Source organism: Haemorhous mexicanus, chromosome Z (assembly GCF_027477595.1).
Source record: "Haemorhous mexicanus isolate bHaeMex1 chromosome Z, bHaeMex1.pri, whole genome shotgun sequence".
In the NCBI taxonomy this organism is placed as follows: domain Eukaryota; kingdom Metazoa; phylum Chordata; class Aves; order Passeriformes; family Fringillidae; genus Haemorhous; species Haemorhous mexicanus.
This window is the reverse complement of record NC_082381.1, coordinates 32,367,447-32,389,045: the sequence shown is the minus strand read 5'-3', so window position 1 is coordinate 32,389,045 and position 21,599 is coordinate 32,367,447. Positions and strand designations below refer to the sequence as shown.

General features: G+C 38.0%; 1 protein-coding gene across 1 annotated transcript; it reads right to left on the bottom strand.

Moving 5' to 3' along the window:
* Nucleotides 1-699: 699 nt before the first annotated feature.
* Nucleotides 700-1,682, bottom strand: LOC132322474 (PWWP domain-containing DNA repair factor 3A-like). The gene is given in 2 exon segments (XM_059836961.1): nt 700-1,433; nt 1,436-1,682. Coding segments are annotated over 2 exon segments (981 nt in total).
* Between the last annotated feature and the right edge of the window lie 19,917 nt (nt 1,683-21,599).

Here is a 21,599-nt window from a genome sequence, read left to right as displayed (position 1 = left end):
GGTAGTGGTGAGTGCCACGGCGTGGGTGACACTGGCATGTACGGGCTAGGAAGATCCAGGATAAAGGAACAAGAGAGAGGACACTGGTGTGGATACCAAGGAGGCTTTGTTCCTCAGTGGGACCAGGGACAAGTGACAAGGAAAAAGGGTCCGGAGGGGTCTTATAAAGGGAGTGGGTGTAAGGGATAGAAACACAAAGCGACCAAGAGAGGAAGGCGAGGGGAGGAGTTCAGTACCTAACAGAACTGATAGGGACCACACAGAGGAGGGAAGAAGCCCCGGAGACAAATCATCTGCTGAACAAGACAATTGACACAGAAGTTTCTCAAAGAAGACAGGGTGGTTGTAGTGACTGACAGGGAAGGTGGGCAGCACAACTGGGATTGACATGGATGTTTAAGGACATGAGGGAAGGGACAGGGAGATTGTCATCTTAAGGGACAGCCAAGTGGCAGGAAAAGCAGGGAGTGAACAAGTTAGGGAGAAAGCGTTCTGAGGGGATGAAATGGGGGTACAAAGGATCAAACCATTTCTCTAACTAACAGAGAATAGCTGTCTTTTGTAATAGAAACAACAATAAAACTTGTAAAAATGCACAACACCACAAATATACACACAGACTTTACAAAGAATGCCATGTTTTGTGCAAATCACCACTGGTTATTTACACCTGGCCCCAGGACAGCCCCCAGCCACTCCTCAGCTCTCCGCAGGCTCTGGCTCCGTCTTGAGCTTTTTATTTCCCAGGACTTGTTCATCAAACAACTCTCTCTCTCTTTTGCTCACAGGTATTCCTTTAATGTACTTCTCTTCTGCCTTGTCATAGTTTGTGTCATCCGTGGCACAGATGATGGCCTCGGGTAAAAGCACATCTGAGATGAATCTGATGCCATCCCCCAGGATCTGGTGCAGGTTCTTGGTGTCCATCTTTCTGTGCATCTCCTTCAAGTACCCAACCACCAGGTCCAGCTGCTCTTCATCCTCCAAATAAGTCTCCACACAGGTCACGTACCGGCTGGAATTCAGGAATTTCTTCAGCCAATGGGATTGTTTTCCAGTTTTCAAGAACTGCAGGAGATTCTCTTCAGCCCCTTTGGTCTTCACTATGAAGTCCACCAGCTTCTTGTTCTCCCTGTCCCTGGCAGCCCTGGTCCTGTCAGGGAGGAGCTTCCTCGGGGGTTTCTGGGGGGAGGTGTCTGAGGAAGACAGTCTACCCCCTTCCTCCCCTGTGTTAGGGAATGCCATCTGCCCCTCACTCCGGTATCCCTCTTTCCTCACTGGGTAGCTGACACCTGCAGCAAAGTACTCCTGGAAGGACCTGGTGGAAGAATGACAGCCCACTCAGATCCAATAGTCCAGGAGCAGCTGGAGGCACCACTTGATTTCCCTGGAATAGTTCTCCTTGGCTCATTCAATGAGCTCCTGCTTCTCTTCAGAGACACTGAGAAACCTTTTCTCTTCTCATTTGTGGTGCCATCTATGAAGAGCACACAAGTCCTCTGGTGCCTCCTCTTCACTGCTTTCACCACCGCTGGCCAGTACAGATACTGCCGCCACTTGCACCACACCAGCATCCCTTCCTCAAAGAATTTGGGTTCCCGATGGGACAGAACGCTTGGGAAATTTTCCTCCTCTTCATCTGCTGGTTCTTTCCAATACTGAGATGAAGGATCTCCTTTCATCATGAGATCTTCAGCTTGGAAGACATCATTCTCATTCTCTTCTCATTCTCATCTCTCATTCCACAGACACCCCAGCTTTAGAAGCCTTTGAGGCAAATTTGTTATTCCAGAGTTTCCTTCTGACTGAAGTTTTTTTCTCATTACGTCTGCAAACCAGGTTACTGGCTGCTGAAGACTGGATCATTTTAAGAGTTGGTCTTCTGGCAGCACTGCATAAGGCATCTGTGCTGGCATTCTCCACCATATATAGCAGTGTGTGACTACCCTGACTGATTGTATCCAGGGAGGCTACAACCTGACAGCAGGGGAAACAGATGAGACAAATCCCTTTCTTGTTTAGCACAAGAGTCCATTTTATTTCCCACCCCTTGTCGGGAGGGGGAGCAGGAGGTGGAGGCCCGGGAGCAAAGCCCAGAGAGCCGAGAAAGCAGAGAGAGGGCACAGACCCAGGGCCAGGGTTTTATCAGGTGTCCCATGGGAGGAGTCTTAGTATAATATTAGAGCCTCCTCAGAACAGAAAGGCTCCTCACATGTATAGCACAGAAACTGAAAACTGTGTGAAGTGGGCTTTCATGGCAAGGTTCTGGTAGAGGGAGGGACTGCAGGGGTGGTATCTGGGAGAAGCTGCTGGAGGTTTCCCCGATGTCTGATGGAGCCAATGCCCGCTGGCTCCAAGATGGACCCACCACTGGCCAAGGCTGGGCCCTTCAGCAATGCTGGCAGCCCAACAGAGTTCAACAGGGGAAGAAAGCCTGCTGAACAGCAGCAGCCAGAGAAAAGAGGAGTGAGAATATGTGGGAGACACAGCTCTGACATCCAAGTCAGTGGAGAAGGAGGGCAGGGGGTGCCCAGGTACCAGAGCTGAAATTCCCCTGTAGCCCAATGGTGCAGCTCATGGTGAGGCAGCTGTGCCCCTGCAGACACGGAGGTCACAGGAATGCAGAGATCCATCTGGAGCCCATGGAAAACCCCCCACCAGAGCAGGTGGTTGCCCAAAGCAGGCTGTTTGTCCCCATGGAAAGTCCACAATGGACCAGGCTCCTGGCAGTATTTATGACCCTGTAGGGCAGAGAAGGTGGGAGTGAAGGAAACCTAAAGAGAAAGTTAAGAAGGTCCAGAAAGAAGGGATGGAAAAGGTCATGTGTCCACATGTTTTAATATTTAGTTTTATTCATCATTACACCGCTCTGATTTGACTGGGCATAAATTAGACTAATTTTCCCCAGGTTTAGTCTATTTTGCTGATCGTAATTGATGAGCATTCTCTACTTGTCCTTATCTCATCCCATGAGCCCTTTGTTGTATTTTCCCTCGCCTGTCCTGCTGAGGATGGTGAAATGATAGAGTGGTGTGTGTGGACACACACAACACTATGTCATCCTGTTCAAGAAACAGTAAGTTTCCATAGGATGTTGCAATTCCGGTGTCATACCTCATCCTCAGGCTTGATTTTTAAATTTTCAATCTACTATGCAATAGGCTTCTGATTCTTTAGCAAGACAAACTCTAAAGAAACCACCTATGTTTTTAAACTGTGACAAGAATGATATCCCATACCATACAACACCATGGTCAGCAATATGAGGTGGAGCGCAGAAGGAGGGTGGGGAGGACATTCAAAGTGATGCCATTAGATTTTTCAGGTCACCTTTAGGCAGGATGGAGCCTGGCTGTCCTGGAGACGGCTGACCCATCTATTCCTGACCATGGGAAGTGGTGAACCAATTCTGTGTTTTGCCTTGCTTGGGTGTGCAGCTTTTGCTTTGCTTGTTGCTCTTGTGTTATTGTCTCAACACAAGTTTTCTGTCATTTGCCCTTCCAAGTCTCTTCCGTGCCCTGCTGGGAGGTGTGAGCAAGCAGCTCTCTGGGGCTCAGCTGCCACCTGGGGTGAAACCACCACAGATATTTGCAATATCTGGAATAATTAAAAAGCTAAAAATATAACTACAAGATGACAGCAAAAAGTATTAATGCTGGACAGAATGGCATCATTAGGGAAGTGTACTACATAATTATTACTGTATAATTAGTGGCCAATTTATAAGCATAAGAAGATTTGATATTAAGTTGTCATGAGTCAGTTAGCAGTCATTAAAATAAAGTTATACAACCAATTTTTTCAGTTGGCTCTCATTATACTAGCAGATCCTTTTATCATCGTGCTACACAGCAGCTTTAAAGAAGTCATTAGGCCTTCATTTACTTCAATGTTGGTCATAATCTTCAATATTCTAATGTATGTGGGTAATTTCAAGGTACAAGAGAGATTTCTGCTTCCAAGAGGACTTTTCATCATTAAAACCTTCAAGAACATATGTGCTTTTCAAACAGAAAAGGTAGGAGCAATTGTATCACTTTATATTTCCTTTACAGTACAGTACTTGCAATGTGTGCATTGTATGTGTGGCTGATAATGATGACTGAGTTTGAGAATTATGAAGAAATATGGCAATAATATATTTTGTGTTTTGACTATATAATAACATAGTTAAAACACAGAAATCACAGTTTCGCATTTGCTTCAAGGCAATTAGAAATTATCTTCCATTTAATTTTAAATATCTTGCCTCCTTACTTAAATAAAAGTCTTATTATGTATTTAAAGTGCATACTTACATAAGCAAAAACGCTTTTGTGGCAATAATCATCAATTTCATATTGTTGAATTGGTTCAGAACTGTTCCTCATTAGCATTTGATTACCATATCATTAATATGAAACTTGATAAACTACACCATAAAAAAGTGCTCTCAGAATAGAATGCAAACTGGCTAAGAACCTAAAGATAGATCTAGATTCTAGCTGAACTTCATTTGTTAGGATTTTTCTTCCTAGTTAAAATTTTGCTCTTTGCCAAGTTGCAATAATCTACATATTTTTTAAGTATTTAATAGAATTTTCTATCAAAATTAACATTTCAGAAATGAGAAAAAGCCAGTTTGATAACTAGAAAAAAACTGTCCACAGTAAAATGAACTTCCTAGTAAGGACTAACTGTCCCTTCTTTTATCAAAGAACATAGTACAAATATGTGTAGTTGATATAACTTGAAATTAAGAGGGCCTCTACTTTAATAAAAGTCTTAAATGGTACAAGACATATAGTGCATACATGCAGAATTGCTTTAATTTTGAAAGTACATAGAGACATGGAGCATGTTGCTGTCTGTACTTTGCAGGTAGTTTCCTCCTATCTTGGATTTAAATGTCACTCAAAATCTTGTTGATGATATGTCTTCTGTTCAGGGGGAAAAAAAAAAATCACCATTTTGAATAATACCTGTATAGGGCACAGACTGGCAGGGACTGATAAAAGGAGTCTTCATGGAGCTCATCCTGGGCAAAGTCTGCAGATCGCACAGAATGCCACGTATTTCACACCCAGGTTGTTTTATGCCCATAGGGTGACATCTTTCTGAGTCAATTCAAGTACACAAGAGCAAAAAAGAATTACTAATTACATTTTGTACCTCACTTCAGCTGTGGTAATCTGACAAATTGCTTTAGCTATCAGAAAACCAAATCCTGATATGCAAATATCTACACATTGTTTGTTTTACATTATAGAGCCCTGAAATCCCTGCTCTTAGGGTGACACTTGTGCTGTTACAGTAGAATACAAAAGGAAGTATGGCTTAAAGTGTCTTATACTTAAAGATATACTTCAGTCTGTCACAATATCCAAGATTATACAAATATTTTGCAAAGTAACAAACTTTACAGTACCTTTAAGAAAAGGCGGAAATTCTATCAAAGCCATTTCACTGTGTTGTCCTAAAGTTTTTTCCTGTTAAACTTGTTACTCCAAAACTCCCTGAGTGAATCTTCAGAGCAGCATCCGGTTGGTCTGACTAATTTTGCAGAAAATTAGGATTTTTAGCGATAGTCTTAGGATTCGTTTTTCATGTACATTAAGATTGATCTTAATATGTAAATTTCAGTTGAGCACTGCAGAAAACCAAACTTTATTTCTTGCAGGTGAACTACCTAACTAAACATAGCACATTGTAGGGTTCTTTTTAAAGTAATTATTTTTCTATGATTGTCTTTGTGCTTCATAACTAAGGAAAAGTGAAGGAAATCCAGTCTCTTGTGCAAATAAAGAGCCTCTTACTTTCAGCCCAAAGGCAGAAATGTAATGTTTCATCAAATAAAAAGTCAGTACCCAGCTGTGCAATCTTTCTTCTTTATTGTAAAAGGCTGGGAAGCATTAAAAATCAGATATTAAACTCAAAGGTCTTGACAATGTCAGTTTACTCTTCTTACTAAAAATAACTTGAATTAGGCATATCACATTCATAAGCAGCATCGTCTTTGATGTCCCTTCCATCTATAAAATTATTTCAATTAAATTCGTACAGAATAACAAACTTTGATAAACCTCTGCAATTCTGCTGAAACACTCAATTTATGTTAAAATTACATCACTGTAGGGGAAAAGAAACTTGTAATTGTTGTATAAGCTTTATCAGCTCACCTATTACAAATTCCACCTTCACTACATTTTATTTTTCTGCTGATATTTGCTGGACTACTACGTACATTTTATGATGACCTATGCCATTTGCTGTTGTTTATTGCAAAAAGTAAATTGTCTTTCACTACAAAGAGACTTACACTTTCCATCTACGGCAAAGAGGACAATAAACAAACACAGACATAAGTACGTCTGCATTAAATCAAAGATCTTCATGATCAAACATATGATCAAACACGATCAAACATATGATCAAACATGATCAAACACACGATCAAACATGTTCAAACACATGATCAAACATGATCAAACACATGATCAAACATGTTCAAACATGTGATCAAACATGATCAAACATGTTATTCTAAAGTTAATTTTGAATAAATGTGGTAGGTATGCTGCTTTGCAAAAATGGAAAATAAAAAATTCTAAAAGTCAGACTATTCTTGCTGAAGTCTTATTTACAAGGATAAATTCAGCCTCCTATTTCATAGGCTTTTGACGCCTTAGTTCAACATACCTGCTGCCACTGTACGATGCTTTGAAATCTGTCACACAGCGAACCCAAAACGTAACTTGTGCTCAACTCCAATGCTGAGAAGGTAGACTACAAGGAATGCTATTTAATCCCTTTCACCGTGATCTAAATATGTATCTGCTACACCTACATAAATTAGATAATTTTAGGAACTGGCTAAATTGGCATGTTTTGGAACCTGTCGTTTCCTTCCCTTCCTACTACTTAATAATTTGCGTTAGAATATTCTTCAATGGTCTTGCACTTTATTTAGCTTTATGAGATAAAAACTCACTTATTTTAATTTTCTTCTATCCATTAAAGTATGTTTGGACCATGTTTGAATGCATCTTATCTTTTCATGCGTGAGTGTTATATCCAATTTTTGATTGATGTTTCACATAAAGAACTATAAAGGCTTAAAGAAATACATCCCAGGTTATTGCATTTTAGTGTTTGAAAAATTTTTAATTAAAAAAAATCTTTAATTAACCTTTGCAGAAGTGTTTCAAGATCCACCTTTAAGTGTGTCAGAGCTTATACTGAAGATTTTTTTTCTGTGTCTTAATCTGTGTCAGCCAATTATATTCTTATACTAAAGTTGCTTGCTTTTAATTCATGGAAGTTGATAAGAAGTCTGTACATGCTAGGCATTAACCATGGTATGCAAACTGAATGAGTTTGTAAGTCTTCCAGTTAGACCCATTTCTGCATCTAAATAGCCGTGTTCATGTAAAGGAAAATTGCATTTTATTAGATTTATTAGATCTTTATGAACCTTTCCAAAAGGAATAAATTAAAGAGATTAATACTATTTATTTAGCCTTGTGTGCTGGGTTGACTTTGACTGGCAGGCAGGTATCCACCAAGCAGTTATATAATTTCTCCTGTATTTACAGAAAAAGGGGAAAAAATAAAATGAAAATGTTCATCAGTCAAGATGAGAATAGGGAGAAACATGCCAAATACCAAGATGAGAATAGGGAGAAACATTCAAAAATACCAAAGACTCAGCATGGGGAGAATTAATTCAATTCAGTGTCAGTTAATCACAGAATAACATCAATAACTCACAGAAAGTAGTGAAAACAGAGCCAAAACCACCTTTCCTCCTCTCCTTCTTCTCAGACTTAATTTCTGCTTTTTGTGTCTCAAAAGCAGTGCAAGGGTGCAGGGAATGTAGATTTTGGTAAAATCATAACCCTTTATCTCTGCCACTCCTATTTCCTCATACACTTCCGCTGCTCTGGGATGTGAATTCTACCATGGGAGGCAGTCCTTCACAAACCTCTCCAGTATGAGTCCTTCCCATAGGTTGTAGTTCCTCAAGAACTGCTCCATTGAGGTCCTTCCCGTGGATACACTCTTCAGGTATGATCTGGTCCTCTCTATGGGCTGCAGTTCCTGCCAGGAAACTGCTTCAGAAGGAGCCTTCCATGGGCTTCATCTTTCTTCAGGGTGTGTCCACCGGCTGTGTCCTCCATGGGAGGCACTGTTCTTTGCTGGATATTTGCTGTCCCGCTGTCTTCATGGGCTGTAGAGCAACAACATGCTTTACCATGATCTTCCCCTTCTTCCCTTCTTTCGCCTCCTTCTTCCCTGACTTTGGCATCTGCAAGGCTGTTTCTCTCCCATGTTCTCATTCCTCTCTCCCAGCTGCTCTTGTGAAGCATTTATACCCTTTCTTAAATACGTTATCCCAGAGGTGCTGTCAGCATCACGGATGGTCTCCGCTGCAGCCAGTCGCAGCGCTCTCTTTGAGCCAGTTGGAATTGATTCTGTCTGACATGGGGAGAGCTGCTGGTGTCACCTCACACAAGCCACCTCTGTGCCCCCTCTGCTATCAAAACCTTGCCACATAAATCCAGTAAATCTTTCAAAAGACCTTTGGCAAGGTCCTTGACAGGCTACTTAAGAAGTACATAGGCATTAGATTAGATGAGATGCAAAGAATTGATATAGATCAGGAACTGACTTGGAGACAAGAAACAAATATTAAATTACCTATTTTTATCAAAAAATAATTTGCTGCAAAATACAAAAGATTAATGGCAGAGTGTCTGGGGATTCTGTGTTATATCTGCGGTTCATCATTTCAATTAATGTTCTGGAAAAGGAATTATCAATGAGGTAAAAAATTGCAGGTGGCTCAAAGTTATTTTGTTGGTCAAGATTAGAGAGGAATGCAAGGAACTCTAGTGAATTATATTCAAAGTTAGACACACTGGTAAGGCATCATCAAATAAATAGCCATATTGATTAAAAAACCTACAAACAATGGTCATTGAAGTGGAAAATACCTCTTGTGTGGTCATAAATTACCTGTACCATTGGACGAAATAGTTTCAATAGTCACAGCTCAGCTCAGTTTCATAACCAATTACAGTCAAAACCAAATCACTATTAATAAAGACAACCTATGGAATTGCATACAGTGTATAAAAATCTTCTATCTATTTATAATTAATTAAGTATTATATAATAATTTTACAATTCAAGAATGTTAATAGTTTCAAGCAGCTCAGAGAAGGAACAGAATAACAAATGTATTGAAAGATCTTAAAGAAAAACATACTGAACAAATTGATGCTGGTAATATCTATGAATAGCAACTGCTTTTCAGAAGGTAAATGGAAGAGATTCTGTTCTAAATAAAAAGGGATCTCAATTCAAAATTTATTTTCAAAAATCCTTACAAATGTTATCATGCAGAATAACCTAAGAAGTTAATTGTCTAAGCATGTCATGAAGATGAAGTATATTGCAATCTACAAAAAAAAGGGATTTTTTTACAGACAACAGATATAATCAAAACTACAACTGTTAAAAATATCAAATGCTGTGGAAATGGAACCTCTTAGATTGAGGTTTAAACTTTTAACCTGGTTAAAGGCAATTACAAAAATAGCTAAGGTTATCCTTTAAATTTTAGTGAGGCTATTACACTCTTAGACGCTGAGACTACTGCTCTTTGATGGAAGAGGGGCACATCACTAAAAAAATGTACATCTTCTCCAGAATGCCAACCCCACTTTGCCATCAATACACCCTATGACTGAAGAAGTTTTACATGTCTAAATTAAAGCAATGAAACACACTACATTGCCTCCCTTGTCAAGAAACCAAAGTATTCCAAAGTAGACTAGAAAATGACCTCAGGCTTCTAAGCTAAGTCTTTTAAGCTAAATACATACAGGAGAAAATAAAAAGATTAATTTTTAAAAGATACTCCTGGATTTACAGAACAGCTGAATTGCTCTAATTTTTCTGAACTCTTCTGCTTTATGCTGTGTTTGTAAATGGCAATCTGATCACTCTTAGGGATGTTAGTGACAGAACTTCTGTTGGGTCTTCACTTTTAGACATTACATTGCATACGTACCTGTAGCAAAGGGATTTTACCATCATTTTCATTAGAAAATATACACAATGTGTATTTTAAAGATTTCAGGTTTTTTTAAAATTGCTAATAGTTTATGACCACTTCATTCTGAAAATTGATGATAATGAAATTACAAATACATACTCGGCTGAAATTTTCTCATCTTGAATATAGTTCTTCAAAGATGTTGGTGTGTTTTCAGGTGGAAATATTTGCATATGGTTTCAGACTTGAAGGCAGGAGTCTTGGGAGTCTCCATTTTCATTGCTGTGTGCCATAGTAATGGCACATTACACACTCTACACTGTTAGTAAGTCACTTAATGGATAGAATAGACAGTTTTGCAAGTTGAAAATTAAATAACCATATCATGAGCCTGGTTGGGTTGATATGGTTCGTATAACTTTTTTTTCTCAGAACAATTGAAAGTGTGATGTAACAACTCCGAACAGGCCGTAAGCACTTACGACAGGAGTGAAACAGGGGTCCTTGACCAGAGGACCTTGATCTCTTTAATCATCTCTGGCTGAAGGAAACAGGGGAGGACAAAAAGAACATAATTTTTAGCCAAACTGATTCATTCTTCTTCAAGTGGATGGAAGAGCATATTATCAGAAAAATGAGATGGGTGAACTACTCTGGGCAAGTAAAAAAGTCCTACATATGAGGGATTAGATTAGAATAATACTTGGTGTGACTCTTACTATCCATTCCCACTTTATATTAGCACAAGAAAATAGTATTTCTTATTTGAACAGAACAAATCAGAACAATAAATCTTTTCCTATCCTTAATAAATTTTATTGTTTACTATGACCTGTCATCATGGTAGTAGCTTACCAAGAGTGGTGTCATTTAAAACTGTAGTTTGCAGGCAATGGAGTTTTGGGTTCAAAATTTGAGTTGGTATATTCTTGATGGTCTATGGATACAAAAGAATTAAAACTTACCTCAACACTACTCGTGGTCTATCTCAAAGATTATGGTGGAGCATGCTGCAAGCATTTAGCATCATAGAGACCTTGTAAGCCTGGTAAGCTCACAAGGCATGAGAGGACATTCATGGCAGATCCAGGAAGCACCATTTTACAGAGCTTGCAAGACCTGAAGTGCAGTAAGGTCCCATGCCATTCTGATAGCATTATATTGCTTGCTTCTCCAGAGCAATCTACGTTACCCAGCTGAGGTAACGCTGAACCTCACTCTGGTGGGCAGCAGGAGCAAACCTGAGAGACAGCCCAGCATTAATTTTTTATCTGTTTAGATTCAGTGCACTGCAACAAGCATATCATAACCTTCATGGATTTCCCCCAAAAATTAATTCAGTCTTCTGCATGAGTACATGCTATTCTCCTAAACTGGAAAGGATAAAATTTACTGGACTTCTGATACCCATAAACCAGATGGAGTTACAGAAAAAACATGCTGAATCACTTTAAAAACCAATTGAATAAAAACAGAGCAGGATGTGCTGCTTAAATGACTATACACTTTCTTTGGCAATGTCTTATTTGTCCCTAAATTTGTCACCCCTTTCCCAGTGTCTTTAATGTATTCATTTATTTTTTGCCTTGATAATCTTCTAAAATGTCTAATAATGAGGGCTGCACATTGAAGTATTTCTTGGTCCTTTCTTGTTAGAACTGCTCCTGTAAGACTTTTGTTTTATAAAATGAAGATATAAGTACAGGTAATAGGAAAAAAAATTTTAGTGTTTACATCAGGATTACCTGATTAAAAAACCAGACTTTTGTATAAGTACTGATTGAAATCAAGGTTTTTATCTGCAGAAAAGTAAGTGATGTCTTTTCAAAACATGTTTTCTTCATATATCACTGTGACAGAATTTTAAATCATCCTCCTGCTGTGGTTATATATATTCTGGTCCTTATTAGCAACACTGAAAATTTGGGTTATCAAACATGTCCTTGAATAATCAGATCAGGCTTTCATACATAAAGCAAAAAAAGATCCAATCTAGGAGAGTCTGCCATTTCAAACCTCATTTAAATTGCAGACAATTTCTCCCTTCCTACTCTTGTGCTTGTAAGAATTCTTACACCCAGCAGCTGGTTTCATTTAAGATATGGTGATTAGTTTGCTTGATGAAATATACACACAAGGTGGATGATTTATTGCTAATGCTTGAAGAGTTTTGTGTTAATTGGTGAAAAATAGGAAATATACAGTTGTCTTCTTAAATGTCACTGCATTTTTATGTGCAATTTCAGATAAAGAGCAGATATTCCTATCACCTGTATTCAACCGAAACACAGGCAGCTTCCAGGTCACTACTAGTACTTGATTCTTATGCAAGGATTCTCAGTGCTTTGGAAGACAATAATATTAAGGGTGATGGACATTAGCATGATAAGCAGATGCATGGTAATAATATTTTTTTAATACAAGGAGAAAAATTATTATTGAATCAGTGTGTCAATTTTTCTTCTGCTTCACTTATTATACTTTGTTCTCCCTGCTTCAGTTTATTTTCTATAGCATAGATATAGATAAAAACTGCAAGTCAGCTGTTTTCCAATGGAGTATTTGGATGGCTTGTTCAAATATTCAAGAGGGCAAAGATCTTAGGATACAAAAATCATCACAGCTACTTCAGAGAGAAAAAAATTAGTAACTTATTTGCATCCTGAAATACTCCACAGAAGCAGCATCAGCTAGGCACCATCTGTTTTAGAAGTTTGAGAAACATACAGTCTGGAAATAGAAAAAACTATGCATTTGAGAAGTGTTTCAGAAAGAATACATAAAACAAATCATTACAAGATTTTTTACTAAAGTGGGTATGTTCTGTATGAGCAAGAGATTTACACAGGCATCAATGTCTTGAGTAAACAAGGCTGTAACAGCTAAGTCTGGAATTGTTTGTGGTAATGGTCATATATTTCAAGGACAGGTGTAGAGTTTTTGTGTGGAGAAGTGCTGATTGTTGAAGCCACTGACTGGGGATCAACGCTCACGCTTATGGACTTTGATAGATTCTCCATTGTGCAGGAGTGTGACCTAATTTACAAGGACAGATCTCCAGCCAGAATTAAATGTCACAAATTTTCTGCTCTTTGGTTCTCTGAGCTGACTTGAAATGTCAGGACACAGAGATTCAAAATGGTGTACAAAGATCATTCAGAATTTTTTAAAATAAATGTTGTGAGTTAGAAATGCAATTATACACATATATTGGAATTATTTAATGAAGAAATAATCTGTAACTCTACGAATAATGTAACTTAATAAGTTTATTAGCAAATATATGCATATGTAGTACTGATTTTAAAGACTCTCACCATCTGGTTGCAGGCACTTTTAAAATATAATGAGTTTGAGGAAACTCTAGTACATGGAAATGAATGATACAAATTTCATAGTGTTATTTCTGTACATTAAGTCTATGGTGGAATGTTCTTACATCTTGATCATCACTCTAATATCAAAGAAATTTGTTCAATGTCATATGAAGTTTATTATAGGAGCCATAACTCCAGAATACTTGTAATTTATCTATGGAAAATTTACTCTTAAATATTGCTAGTGGGATCTGATAATCTAGGAAGAAAATGCTGGTTTGGATATTTACTCTTAACTGAAGGAAATAATCTTCAGTCTCATTTTTTTTGTGTTTTGCTGTATGACAACTTCTTCAATGAAGGAAGTGTCTCCCAAATTACGCTCAAAAGAGTATAATTAAACTTAAATGGAGTCATCATGTTTCTTAAAAAATGACTGGAAGATCAGGGAAAAAAAAAGAAAGAGAAAATTAAAAAGGGCTTTTCAACTCTAAGATAAAGAATTCAGCCATTTACTTTACACAAAATACCTGTAGTTTATTATAGGCTTTATGAAGCCACTATTTTCCAGAATTTGAAAAAAAGAGCAAAAAATATGCCCTACAGAACAATATCCATCATGCCTTTGACAAAGCCTGAATCTGTACTCTTACTCTTGAAACAGGTTTTTCTCTGCAGAACATAAGCCAAGATTCATTTGGTTGTAAAAAGAGATAATAAGTTTCTGTCAAGTTGATAAAATGACAGACAGAAAACCTCCAGTATTCAGTCCTTACTGAGGTGATAATTGGTGTGCTTTACAGAAAACAGAAAACCTAATGAAACAGAAAAACTGAGCAGCCAGTCCTTGACTTGGAGTTTAGAACTTAAGGAAAAAACAACGGCTCAGACTGTAAGGCATGCTGTTCACTTACCTGGCTGCAGCAGTACAGCTGAATGCTTTCCTATAGGCTGCTTTCACCACAACACAGACAGACTCATGTTTTGTGATCATTTGTGACACGCTTGTTGATTTTTAAGTGCCACCTAAACTTTCCAAGCAATCTGTTGAGGTGCCACTGAATTCTAGAATGGGGATGTTGCAAAGTTTAAGTCTCTCCTTAAGCCTAGTCTTTGATGCTCTGTTTGTGTACGGTTTGAGGGTACTCATTCAGCTTCTTTGGCTGTGGTAAGTACAAACCTGCACAATGACACTTCAAATGTCCATGCAAATTGAGAGGGAGGAGAGAGGACAAATACGAGTGAGAAAAGAAAAAGTCACAATGCGGCAGAATGGTAGGAAAAGCAGTAGGTAAGCAGAGTCTGCTTCCATTGCCACTTCATTCCTTAAATTACCCAGTATGTAATATAACGCTTATATTATGTGCTAATTATTTCAGTCATAAAAGTACCATTTTATGTAAGTCAAGTGAAAACCAGCAATAAACACAAATAGAAGATGCAGCAATATTTTTTTAGTCTATTTGTCCTTTCTATGTATTCTCCCAAGAGAGTCTTCCTCATTGTAAGTTATGTTCTTCTGAAAATGTTTTTTCTGTGTAGAGAATTTTGCATGCTTCAAACACCAGGGATATCAAAACAGTTAGTTTTGGTTAGTTTTGAAGTCACTAAAAGACTGTATTAATGTAAAGTTCTCTCATGTTCAATAAAACAGTCATAACGTTCCCCATGACAGCAGTCACACTGTCATATTTGTTTGAAGTAGGCTATATTAAATCATACATAATTATTAAACCATATGTCTTTACATTCCACTCAAATTTCAACATTATGGAACCATTCTAGAGAGGAAGAAGCTTACTTGTTTTAAGGAAAAATTTAAAAACCACCTATTACTTTGAATCTGTATGACTCTTCATTGCACCACACTGTCATGCAAAGATAAAGCCATGTTTTCCCAGCTTTAGAATAAAAATAAATTAGGAGTGTCAATGAAATGCAAGAACCTAGTGAAGATTTATTGTAGAACTTGCATTAAGTAGAAATTTCTGAAGAAAGCTAAGCAGCAAACTGGTCTAAAAATACGAGATGCAAAAATGTACTTGTAGATTTGTAATTTCTGAGAAACACTGCATTTTCATTTAAGGTTTTTGGGGGGAGCAATGATTTTTGAATTAACTAGGTGAATCACTGTCTCTAAATGCAAATATCTGTTACTTAGTGACAGTTCAAGCGTGTCTGGCAGAGCACTAATATGCCCAGGTCTTCAGCTAAAATCAGCAGCATTTTGATTACTAGGATGGAAATTAATTGTTTAGAGGGTTTGGTTTTACCTTTTTTTTTTTTTTTTAATGAGAAGAGTGGTTTAGATTTTGTTTTTTTATTTCTCTAGGAAGAATCTTTTGTGAAATTTTCTAAGTAATTTCAAATCACCATATTTAATGCCGCAGAACATGACTGCACTTGATTCCAAATCCAACAGAGACTACTAGCATAAAAAGAAATCCAGTATATATTTTTTTTCTTCTAAAAATGCATAAAGTAACATGGGTTAAGTAAATTCTATTGCTCTCTGAATGACAGGTCAGTGATCAGTGATTAGCATTTCAAGTTCATTTAATTATAACAGCATGAATCTTACACAGTTCAGCAAGAGTGCAAACAAACATTCTCAATGTGATTCTGAGAGACCCAAATTGATAGGAGATTCAGCTCAAGGAAAAAACCCCGGCCTAAGCACACATAGTCCTGTTAATATGAAGCATTAAGCAAATATTTCAGCTTAAATACACTGTCCATTGATTGGACGTTTTAATCAGTTGTCATCCCGTGTCATGATAAAATAGTTATTCTGTACCCCAGATTGTGGTGTCTTACAAGCTCCTTATGTGCCCCTGACGCTGCCATTAGGAGAAAGACCTATGATCCCACTCCTGGGGAGGGAGAGAAAGGGGAAAGGTTATTAAATTTTTGGTTTTCACCTGAAAATCAAAGAAACAGAGAGTGGACTTAAGTGCTGAAGATCAGGACAATCATGAAAGTAAAAGGAATGGAACAGAAGTCAAAAATGCATTTCCACCTAGATTACTAAACATCCTTAGCCAGTCTTATTATCAGATTTTTCATCTCTAGAGGATGATTTTGGAGAACTTAGTCTTAAAAATCATGTGTGAATGACACCAGGTTTTGCAGCGGTGCTTCCTGCTTCTAACGGACAAAAATGCTTAATTCAGAAAGAGACAGTTACAGATTAATTAAAGGGCATAAAAAAAGAAAATAAGCTATTCTCATTTTTAAAAAAAGTTATTCTCATTTTTAAAATGTGTCCTGTAATAAATGTAGCATACTTACACCTCATTGCTGCCACCATTTTTACATAGCGTTGTGAATCCCTCTTTGCAAAATGGCTAATCAGTGTGGGAAGGTATAGGAAATTGGCATGATCCTTTGGCAAATGATCCCATTTGCCCCTATCCCCTGGAGATATGATTCTTCATACCTGTATCTTGTTGCTTCTCAACTTTTTGTGTGGATTGATGGAATACAGGTAAAGCACAGTAGTTTCTGCAAGAAAACAAAAATGGATTCGGTGGAGATGTGCCATCAGTAGGACTACTAAGAGAATAAGATAATATCTCCCAAAACAGTTATCACCTAAAATTTCTAGATGAGACTCAAAGAGACTGCTAAATACGTGAAGGCAATTTTCCAGGGACTGGAAAAAAAAAAGAATGCAGGTGATTTTATATTTCCCAGCAGCACTGGACAGCAGGTGAAGCAGGAACTTGTGTAAGACAAAACCTCCTGTCCTTCCAGACTGAAAACCCCTCTTTCCCCCTAGCAGTGACATGTGCTTCTTTGCTGAATCGTGCCTTTTAGCTTTAAATGACCAAAGATCTAAATGAGCAGAACTTTTAAAACAATCTAAATGAATTACACCCCCTATAAAACAAAACAAAACAAAACAAAACCAAACCATCAAACACCCAAGCCCCAAACAAACAAAAAACCCCCAAAAACAAAACCCAAAAAATCTCCCACAAGCTTCATATTTGACCATGTAGGAAATATTGAAACAAAATTATCTTAGGATGGTTGTGATGCTATGAAAAAAATGGTTTTTTAAGCACGCAACTATCTCATAAGTGCAAATGAAGAGAGGCATGAGAGGTGTCTATCACACTTTAGCTTAAAAAGAAGGCTCCACAAAGTTAACAGTGAAGATATGAAAGGACTGAAAGCGTGCTATTTGGTCATGATTCAAACTTAGTCAGGGTTTAGCTAGGTTAAAGGTAAAATAAATGGTGGCGACCATAATTTAGAAGAAAGAAAGATCTGGAACAAAATCCTAAGCAGTCCCTCACCCCCTTTATATCTGTGATTTATAACACAAGCTATACCACCTTGAAATAAGGCAACTCTTCTCAGTGAAAATTATTTTCTTCAGCAATTCTCTGTCACAGAATCGTAAGAAAGACATTTCTGTTATGGGGAAGAATCTGTCATTGTTTGAGATTTTTACAGTACTATAAGTCATTTTATTGTATATGTTGCTGTCTTACTAAGCTGGGAGAGAAATGTTGGGTTCAATCCATTAAACACAAGAATTGGTCATTTCAGTTGAACTAGTTTTAAGTGTCTGTTACTGATAGGTAAGCTCAAAAAGGACATCAGCTATCATAGGCATATTGTATGGATTACAGAGCTTTAAAAATAAATAAAATTATTTACATTTTTTTGTATGACCTACAATCTCCCCTACAAATCAATGTACATTGAGTATATGCATTTAATGTTCATATAATACATGAAATATACATTATATCATATCATATCATATCATATACATTATTGTATATAATAGATAATATATAATTATTGTTTATTATATATATCTATGTCTTTAATATGTATATGTCCATGTATATATATATTGCCTGTCTGCCTCAGTAGCACATGCTGGCTGTTTCAGTGCAAATGGAAAGAACTACAGTGAGATGTTGATTTCTTTCTTTAAAGATCTTCATTTTTTTCTAACTCTTTTATTTTCTGACAATAAAATTTATGAAAATAAAAAAATATGTGTGATGTGCTATGCTAGGTATGTGTGATGTTAGACAGGCTTTTTCCACTTGCTGGGGAGAAGACAGTGATTTTCTGATCAATGCAGGCAAGTCCACAACTATTAGAATGATGCTTCCTTCATCACAATCATTAAAAAACATGAAAAGCAGTATATTTATTTGCACTGATTTAGCTTCAGTTGTTGCTCAAATGTCCCTTTATGATTTACTCTGAAAATTAAATTGACAGAACTATTAAGCAATACGTATCTATATATATATATGTATGTATATATGTATAAAACATCAAGTCAGAACTGCCTGAATCTGAGGTTAAAGTAGAGGAAGACTACAAAAGGAGAGTCTTTTACATCAGAAGTCTAACTCTCAATTCCTTTGGATTATTGAGGTCATTTGTAGCTGTTCTCTTTCCCATACTCTCTGTGACAGAGACTATGAAGGACACAGACATTGTCTGAAAGGCCTGAAATGAAATTGCACTGAGACTGCTTGATGAGACAGAACAGCCCCAGGTCCATGGGTCCTGACAAGATTTACCCCAGTGTCCTGAGGGAACTGGCTGATGTTCCTGCCAAGATGCTCTCCTTTGTATTTGAAACATCATGGTGGTCAGATGAAGTCCCTGCTGACTGGAAAAAGGGAAACATTTTCCCTAATTTCAAAAAGGGAGAAAGGACACAGGGATCTACAGACTGGTGAGCCTCATGTCTGTGCTTGAGAAGATCATGGAGCAGATCCCCATGGAGGAAAGGTCGAGAGACATTCAATACCAGGTGCTGATCCGAGACAGGCAGAAAGCCTCAGCAAAGACAAACTGTGCCTCACCACCCTGTGATGGAGGTCAGTCGTCAGGGAAGACTGACCAACATCATCTACCTCATCTTCCATAAGGTCTTGGAAGTGGTCCCACATGCCTCTTTTGTGTCAAAATTGGAGAGAGATGGATTTTGAGAGTGAAATTTTGGTGGATGAGGAATTGGGTGTACTCAGGCAGCAAGGCATGGTCAGTGATTTTATGTCCAGGTGGAGGCTGGTGGCAAGTGCGTCCCTCACAGCTCAGGTACAGGACCAGTTCTCTTGAATATCTTCATCAGTGACAGAGCCAGTAGGATCACGTGCAGCCTCAGCAAGTTTGCAGCTGACACAAAATTGAGAAATGTAGCTGACATAACAAATGACCAGGATACTATCCAGAGGGACCTGCGGAGCACAAGGACCCACAAGAACCTAGTGAAGTTCAACAAGTCCCAGTGCAAGGCTCTACACCTGGATTTGGCTAAGGCTAGACATGAGTACAAGTTGGGAGAACTCATTTAGAGCAGCCTCGTGGAGAAGGACTTAAAAGTTGTGATGGATAAAAAGCTGGACAGGAGCTAACAGTGTGTGACCATAGCCAAGAAAGCCAGTTACATCCAGGGCTGCACCAAAACAGGAGTGACCAGCAAGTTGAGGGAGGCATTCCTCCCCCTATATTCTGTCTTCTTGAGACCCCACCTAGACCTCAGCAGAAGAGAGACATGGACCTCTTGGAGGCCCAGAGGAGGATCCATGAGAGAGACCTGGTGTTAATTGGCCTGGAGAAGTGAAGGCTCTGGGGCTTCCAGTACATAAAGGGAGCTTATAAAACAAGAGAATGAGAAACCTTTTATATGGGCAGGTAGTGATAGGAATCGGGGATATAATTTTAAACCAGAAAAGGAGGTTTTTAGGTTAGATGCAAGGAAGACATTCTCTACTCAGAGGATAGTGAGGTACTGGAACAGGTTGTCCAGAGAAGTTGTTGATGCCCTATCCCTGAAAGTGTTCAAGACCAGGTAGCCCTGAACAACCTGGTGTAGTGAAAGGTGTCCCTGCCTATGCCAGTAGGGTTGCAATTTCCAGCCTAAACCTTTCAATGATTCTATAACATACCTTCTTATCACCAGCACTTTTAAAAAAAGCCAAATAAATCAACTGAACACTTTGATGAGTTACATTTACTCTGTAATGATGTAGGGAACTATCAAAATTTTTAAAACCAGAAGGTTTCCATAATGCTGGCAAGTAGAACATTTCAAGTTTGTTATATTACATGACACAGAAACCATGTACTATTACTGACACCTCAAGTGGGAAAGGAATTTCCATAACACTTTTGCACTGTGTGAAATGAGTGATTATTTTGATCATATTTCAGATAAATGAAACATTGAATTAACTCATTTGGCATCATAAAGAAGCAGTAGAAACACATAACGTCACAGGTCTTCACTCCTATCACATCTTTACATTCATTTCCCCAGCAGTCACATTTAGAGCAATAAAGAATATTAACATTTTTGGACTAAGAAGATAAATGACTACTTGCAAAGTACAGATAGAACTGTACTTCAGAATGCAAAGTTTAATAGATAACCAACATATTCCATGATTAAATTTCATATTAGAGAGGTAGCCAATCTTTCCAAGGCCAAGAAAAGAAAGCATAAAGTGTGAAAGAGACCTAGAGAAAATACCAAGATAAAGCATCTCTTACAGCACTCTTCACTTCCTCTCACCTTCCCCATAATAGTCTGTGAGTCACAAGAGCATGTCACAAGCCTGTACACTCAGCACAAACACTGGCTCTTGGCTTCAGCTCAATTCAGAAGACATTTTTTTTAAAAAGTAAGAAAAAGGGAGAAACATAAACATAATCTGTACATCACTCTGTTGGCCATTCCTGTCACAGAAGAAACCTACTGAGTGAGAAATCAGAAGCTATTTGCCCAGGAAAAAGAAAAATCACCGCATGAGAAGGATGGTCCATGAATCTTCAGTTCAAACACCTGAAGAACTGAGACTTACCTATGTAAAAGGAAAGCTGAAAACATTTGTTTTGTGTACTGACTCAAAACCACTCTGAAGTCAGTGTTCTGCTAAATATCCTCAATTTGAACAAGTTTTTGTTATCATCAGCTCTCATAGCTTTAGGCCTCACTTCTCTGCATTTAAAGGTTTAAATTGTCTTTTGTGCATTCATCTATCAGCAAGAAGTGGCATACCATGTTTGCTGCCTCTTGTATAGTTGTAGTTTGTGTTATTAGAAACAAGGAGGAAGTAAGGAGGGGCATCAACAAAACCTCTACCCTTGGCTTGCAGAGAAGGGGAGGGGAGGAAGATAAAAGATACAAAGAATGAAAAAAATGTGAAAGAAAAAAGAATGCAAAGAAAAAAGGAGGAGAAAAAAGAGGATTG